General features: G+C 45.1%; 1 protein-coding gene across 1 annotated transcript in view; it reads right to left on the minus strand.

Annotated features, from left to right (window-relative positions):
- Positions 1 to 435: 435 nt before the first annotated feature.
- LOC126572811 (homeobox protein rough) overlaps positions 436 to 7,500 on the minus strand; it is a 9,475-nt gene continuing 2,410 nt past the window's right edge. Inside the window, exons 2-5 of the mRNA XM_050232461.1 lie at positions 6,046 to 6,629; positions 750 to 984; positions 614 to 681; positions 436 to 512 (exon numbers count right to left, since the gene is read on the minus strand). Coding sequence (XP_050088418.1) covers positions 436 to 512; positions 614 to 681; positions 750 to 984; positions 6,046 to 6,629 — 964 coding nt within the window. The remainder of the gene's footprint in view (positions 513 to 613; positions 682 to 749; positions 985 to 6,045; positions 6,630 to 7,500) is intronic.

Here is a 7,500-nt window from a genome sequence, read left to right on the forward strand (position 1 = left end):
AAAAGAAAATCAGAATAAAAAAACAATTCTTCATTCTCTGAAAACACCATCATTGTATGCTTTCATTTGATATCCGAAAACGAAATCAGACGTTGCTATAAATGATACCAATCGATCGATTCAAACAGTGCATCTGTTTCGCATAAGAAAGAACATAACTTTATTGTTTCGCTTGCTCGCTGGCCCGCAGGAAGATTTTCAGTAGTGTTTTCCGGCAGCAATTGTACGGGCAATTGAATGGACATTACTTGATCTAAATGTTGTCAATGTAAATTAGATTGGTGTGACTGGCTAATGAAGGGTCTCGAATCCTCCACAGATCTTCTCGATACATTCGTCGCGTACTCTGCGGTATCGCGTCGTTCATGTGATATCGGAGACACTGAACCTTCCCGATGATTGCCTAGAACGGCAACAAGAGCCCTTCTACCATCATTAGGCAAAGAGGTACCTCCTTCCACCGTTGTAGAATGTAACGTTTCTACAGGCGTGCAGATCATGCTTGGTTGTGGCTGCGGTGGAGGATGAAGTACCATTTGGTGCTGAGGTCGATTGTGCTGGTGATGAATTGGATGATGTTGCGGCTGATGTGACGACGGGTGCTGATGCGTACCTATCAGTGTTGCTGCTGGATATTGTGCACTGAACGGTGTTAGTAGCCCATTGACGGCGGCAAATGTTCTGATTGAATGATGAAACGCATCATTATAAGACGATAAGAGATTTCAAATCACACCAACGAATCTTACCGGTACTGTTGATCGATGTGTGCCTTTTCGATACGTTTGTCCTTGGCGCGGCGATTTTGGAACCAAATTTTGATTTGTGTCTCAGAAAGCTTCAACACCTCAGCCAACTCGAACCGTCGGCCACGTGAGATGTACTCATTCCGGTGGAACTCGACCTCGAGGCGTAGCGTTTGCTCACTGCTAAACGTGGTACGTTGGCGCCTTGGCCTTCCTTCCTTTTTCCGTCGTCTTGCCACTGAAAGACATGAGGAAGAGAGAACGACAAATAAGCCAATTTTTAATCATTTTACAGTAATAATCATTTTTTTGAAATTAAAATTTAATGCAATTTAAATAAGTTGCACCTATTCCACAAATTTTTGTTTTGTTTAAAATTTTATTTGTTCCATGAGCTCCCATCTGAAGTTCTGTGAACCTCTTCGAAATTTTATCTGCATTGAAATTATGTTCACAATTCACTACTTAACAGAACATTTACTACTTTTGTGATTTTCCGGTTGTTGTTTACGAAACAATCTTTACACAAATCCCTATTATCGTTATCGTAATGTTTATTACCATCAACTGACGAAGTACTTTCGCGCACAAAACATCCTGCGCTCTATCGTGATATCTAATGATGATGAAGATGGACCGCAGATAATGCAGACATGGATGGAACACAAGGTACAAGGTGAATGGGCGGCCTATTATCTAAAGGGTAGCTTAATAATGATAACCCTCTTCGGCAAACATCCCTTCAGTAAAGCATCCAACGAAAGAAAAGGATTTACGGTCTGCTATTTTCTTACCTCTCCCTTACTCTCCCTCACCTCATCCTCCTTGGCGATTATCGGAATGATCGTGGGAGAATGGTAATGATGGTAAAATATGAATTTTATTGGAATTGTACCACTACTCTCTCCTAGAGGGAGAGAGAGAGAGTGTAGAAAGAGTGGTCAACTCGACTACCGGCTGTTGCTGATGTGCCTTTCATTATTTCGATTATCTTAAGCAGTGAGTTTTCATCGAGTTGATTCACGTTTTGCTATCTTGCACACGAAATGAAATGTTTGATTTGCCTTGTCTTTGGTAGAGGGCACACCCTCCCTGACCATTCCGTCACTAAGGTCAAAATAGTCCAGAGAGGTGGATCGCTTTGGCACTTCTTAAAACATAACATCATCCATCAGGCAAACCGTTGTTTTCAAGAATGACCCTTGTGGATTCATTCGAAGGCCACAATATCCTTTCATTGGGTCTGAGCACGAACCATTTTCATCGAGGAAATTCGCATGATTGCCATTTACTTAAAGAACACCTTTCCGGAGAGCGTCTTATTGCGATTACAATTTGCTTTCTTCCGCACCGAGATTGAAAATTACTCAGGTGTAATGCTCATTGTGCTCAGGGTACTGTTAAGCATCGGGAGTGGAATGAGTGTTGCGGAAGAAATGGAAGACGTTTCAATCTGAACTGCAGCGCACTGTTTCTGTCGGCTTATCTTACTGAACATTAGTTACAGGGGAGCTGTTGCTTTTCCGATCAAATATTGCTCCAACACTATCCAAAGTGAGTCAGAGTTATGCTTGTGGCGATTCTTCAGTTATACCATGAGCAGTAATAATCTTTGGTTCGATAAATAATCTCTTTCCATAACAGCTGCGTTAACATTGATAAGCAATGGTTTTGGATGTACGAATTGTTGTGTGGAGATCTCACCAAATAAGCTCCCTGTGGGCCAAATTAAGATGTCTATGAATGATTTAATCGATAAGAATCGATACTAACTGGATTTTATGAAATCTGGGACGTCAACAGAAGGTGATCCTTTCTATTTATCATCTCGCAGTTGAAGTCATTCAGTTGAGAAGGAACGTAGCGTGGAGGAGACAACTTGCTACACCTTCATCACAGCTGTAACTAGCCCGTAACTTATCAATCATCAGCAGCAGCAGCATCAGTCCGGAGAAGTTATAGTTGTCCAGTCCTGGAAATCATAAATCCGCTCTCCTCTGCCACCCTAATGCGATTCGTTGTTGAGCAAAACGATGCCGCATTAAAAAAAAACGGAAAGGGAATTTATTGAATGCCAATGCTGCACAAGCATCGCACAACTAGCCCAGCCCAGTCCAGCCACGCAAAACATAACATACCAAACAACACCACAGAGCGCTGGGAGACACGTGATGCGGTGTGCCGAGGATCACAATCCTACCACAATTCGACAATAACAATCATCGCGTCTCTTTTTCCCGATTCACGTCAAGCAGGGCGTAACAATTATCATCTGTTGTCGTTGGCCGATTTTTCACACCCCATACGCGGCCCCGGCGGCCGGTGAGACTCGGCGAGCCAAAATATGATGATAAGTCCCTGGCAATCACGGCCCGCACCGTCCTGCCCATCCAGCCCGTGCCCTTGGAAACCAAATCCTCCGGGCGCGCAACGTCTAGAACTGGGGAACCGAACCACCAGCATGGCCGGTGGTCGGTGGAAAACAAGTGGAAAACTCGGGCGGTCGACGAGGCTGACGTGGTGCGACGGGGTAACGCCATTGTCCACAGGAAACGATACGGAAACATGCGTTTTCCTCGCTGCCTCGCTATATATTACCCCTGGCACACCGCAATTTTCGTGTCTCTCTGACCCCCTCGCGGTTTCCCGATCTCCTGTCTGACGGTTTGTTGTTTGCGGGGAAAAATGAGATAATCCTGTCCCCTGCTCCAACATCCCGGTGGATGGTGATGGCAAGAGTGGGAAAAACTAACTTTTCCTCCTGCTCGTTGTCCCTCTTTTCCTTTCTCGTGCTGCACCGTCCGGAGTGCCGTTACGGCCAAGTTAGGGGTGTTGAAGCAGAAAAGCTTTTTGGAAAATTTTCTCCCATGTTTTCCGTAAACCTGCACACACCCAAGCACGCACTAGTAAGGACGAATCGAGAGCGGTTACAACTTCTGGCATGTTTTTGGCGAAGAATCACGTCACAAGCGAAGGACACTCGCTGGCGCTGTCGATGCGTCACCGAGTGCGATCAGCTAAATGGTGTTCATGCGAAAATTGGTGGCAGACAGACGAGTGAGATGTGATTTGTAGGAGGAGCGTCTGTCGCATCGCTTTTGGGGCAACGCGAGGTGCGAGACGATGGCACCTCAAGCAGGAAGAGGATTTGAACGGCCGACTGAACTAGCAGAGTGGTTGCTTCACGGTGAAACGCACGCACTCGTGCCTATTTGGTAAGGGAAGTCCTGTGTGATGTGGCCGGGGAATGATTGTTTGCCCAATACGAGTAATGTATTACACGCGAGTACCACGGAACAATTGATTGTCACGCGGTGATTTGGCCATAAATGGAAGGGTTGCAATTGAATTATTTTTCAAGTGTTAAAGGCTGCTTTACTGAGGAATTTTACAATGATAATATTAATTGCCAATCTATTAAATGTTAATTTTCAATAATATGTTTGGTACATCTTTTTCTAGCACTTTTTAATGGGTTTTTTGTTATTGATCAGAGTAGCCATGGTCTTCCAATCACATCAAGTAGTCATGTGGTGAAAAAAGAGATCATACTTCTAGTTCATCTGAATGTGCATAGACGTGTTTTCTGTGTAGTTTCCAACAGTTTTTCTATCAATCTCTACTTTTCAATGGTAAGAAACATTTCCCCGATACATCCCCCGAAAAAAACTCTCCATCTAATCGCGTGCGCGATGAGGTTTGCGATCAGCTACCGGCTTTCCGTTCCCTTGCAATCGATCCGGTCTTCCGATATTCTTGGCCGCTAAAGTACGGTGCAGGATGTGCCTTTGCAAGCAAAGAAGAGGAGAGGGTGAACTTGCTTCCCGTTAGCGAAGGTGTAAGATTGCATAAATACGCAAACCACCATCGGCGGCGGTGTGATTGAGGTAAAATCAGTTTCAAGTAACCTGATAGCGTAGCACCCTCCTCTCTGGCTCTCATGGATGGACACTAAACGGATGCACCACAGCAGAAGGACGAGTTCCCCTTGGCGCGTTTTCGCAAGCGACGTCTTCTCGACGTAAGGTTTCTTCGTTTGTCTTCTTCGCTATACTTTGCACCGATCGGGCAGACCCAAACGGGATCGATGTGTTTTACGAGCCCATTGACTCTTTAACCCCGGACCGGGCTGGCTCAACTCTTTCGAATTGTTCCGAACGAGCTTTTAAGGCTCCAAATGGGGGGAAGGGAAGTATTCCTTCTTCGCAATGAGAGGGGTCGTTACGTCCGTTTTGTGTAATCTTTTAATAAGCCATAAAAATTACTTCACGGACATTGAAGCCAGTTCCTTCCCAGACCATTCGCATAGTGCCATATGGTCTGGAGACAAAAATTGGATACCGAAGAACTTCTTTTTCGGGGACCGAGGAAGGAAGTAGCATCATTCTTGCAGGCGGATCGGCCGCCGATCGGATCGGATGTGTGGCGCAGTGTGGCTGTTGCAGAATAAAACAGATTATCCTCACCCGGGAGAGGAAGTGTCTGGAATGGGGGATACTCATCCACCAGTGAAGAAAGATTGAAATGCTTTGGTTGAAATGCGATCGCTTGTAACTACCGTTACCGTCCGCAAGGGGAGGAAGCAGCATTTTTCTGTGAATGTTTTCGCTTTCTCGGTGTTGGAACCTTTAGAAATGCACTTTAATTAAGATAATTTCATTGTAATACCTATCGAAAACGTTGTTACAACAGAAATTATACATTATATTCCAGTGTTGTTCTCTCTATTCACATTTTGCATTCGTAGTTTGATCCTCTACGTAACAAAATTAGATTGTTTTAAAAGAAAGAGAACAGGAAAGGGTTATAACTCTTTCATCATACATTCTATTATCGAACATTCTATTACCAGATGTTTTCTGCTGCGTCTTAATGCGAAAAAGGGAAATAGCGCATATAAAATATCTTAAAAATTTGATTTAAGAAATAACTGATGATTCTGTCGTCTTCAGTGAAATCATCTTTAATGCGCCAATCAGAACTTTTCCATTATGGTTATTTTTTTTCTGGAAATAGCAGTAATTTCTTCTCGTCGCTTGACCCTCTGTCTCGCATGGCACTTGTGATCTGGATCGCTACATTTTTAGATGCCATCCAACGATTTTTCGCATATTTTGAGAATGTATTTAGATAGATGCAGAAAATTTAAATTTTTTCATATTTATGTGACCCTTTTTTAAATAATTTACAATGAAAGTTTCATCATATTTGCTCTCTCATCTATTTCTGCCCGTTAAAACGTTTCATAAAATCCCATATCGTTAATGCAACATGCGATGGAAACTGGCAGATTACTTACGAAATGCAGACAATCCCGCCGGCAGCTGGGATCCATCGTGGCTGATGCCAAAGAATGGACGAAACGAAGGGCCTCCGTAAGATCCGGTTGCAGCAAAGAACGAAGACACTGGTGATGGCACACCATGGGATGGATTTGGCCCCGTTGGTGCCGGTGATCCAACACCACTGACCGTTGTGGCGTTCACCACAAACCCACCGTATCCGCTATGTGGTGCTGGTCCGGTCGTAGAAGTCACATTACACTGAGAACTGAATCTGGCACCGTGTGATCCTGGCACCGTCACTTGTTCACGCTCGCAGCAACTCGGGGAAACACTTGGTGCATCTTGCGAAGAATCTTCTTCGATATCCACGGCCGAAGAACAACCGGACGATGCTGGACTCGAGGCGGCCGTTGAGCTATCCGCCGAATGGGATCTGTTGGATTCGCGCGAACGGATCGCCGTCACTGTCGGAGTCGCGTCCCGGTGTCCTGTTGGACTGCGGTCAGTCCCATCAGCACCTCGAGTATCTGTGACACGATTTTCACGATTATCCAGATGGCCGTAAAGCCTTTCGAAGAACTTGCGGGGCGAAAGTGGCCTGTGAATGCGCTCGCTTATCGCTGCCGTAACTTCCATGACGCTGGGGGATGGCGGTTTGGTTGGCTCACTCATAGTACGGTGGCACGGACCCGAAAACTCAACAGCCGAAATAGCATTTTCCGATAGCATCCTTTGGCTGAAAACAGGATCGTCCCCCCGTTAAAGGATGCCGATCGAACCGTGCAAGACGAATAGCGAATACACACTGGCGGGTGCAATGACTGGGGAAGTCAATTTTATGCTCACAACATGATGCACAGAAGGGTCTGGCATGGTAGTCTGGAGTAGTATCCCAAGCATCCCAAGTGCAACGGAGTTTTAATGGCTTCCTGTGACAAAATGTAGCACAGGAAGGAGCGGAGAATCCATAAACAAAAGCCACCATTGGCGGGGATGGCAACCAATCAGGAGCCTCATGGCAAACGTGATGATGGTAACGTGGGTTTGAACGCATGCGCTGAAGAATGTTGCCGGGAACACCGGGGAGCACCTGGGGTCGAGATTTTCCAAAATGAAGCATAACCGAAAGCTGGAGTCAAAATAGGGAATACTCAAATTAGAGAATGCAGTACATGAATAGTGACCGATTACAGGAATCTTGTTAATTTAAAGAATGTTTTTAAAAAGATTAAAAGATCCAAAAAAGAAATTCCCGCTCAGTTGGAGTTTCTGGTGGAGGCGCGTTAACATAGCATTTTTCATTCAGGTCGTTCGAAGGGGATTTCGTCGCTCTATCTCGACCTCAAACACTCGCGTATGGGCTGTTGGTCCTCCACAAAGAGATATTTTCCGCGCTCCTCATCTCGCTCTCTTCCCGATGCTTTGTGAGGCAACATAACCAAAGGCAGGAAAATTGAAGGAAAAATTCA

The sequence above is a fragment of the Anopheles aquasalis genome, chromosome 2 (assembly GCF_943734665.1).
Source record: "Anopheles aquasalis chromosome 2, idAnoAquaMG_Q_19, whole genome shotgun sequence".
In the NCBI taxonomy this organism is placed as follows: domain Eukaryota; kingdom Metazoa; phylum Arthropoda; class Insecta; order Diptera; family Culicidae; genus Anopheles; species Anopheles aquasalis.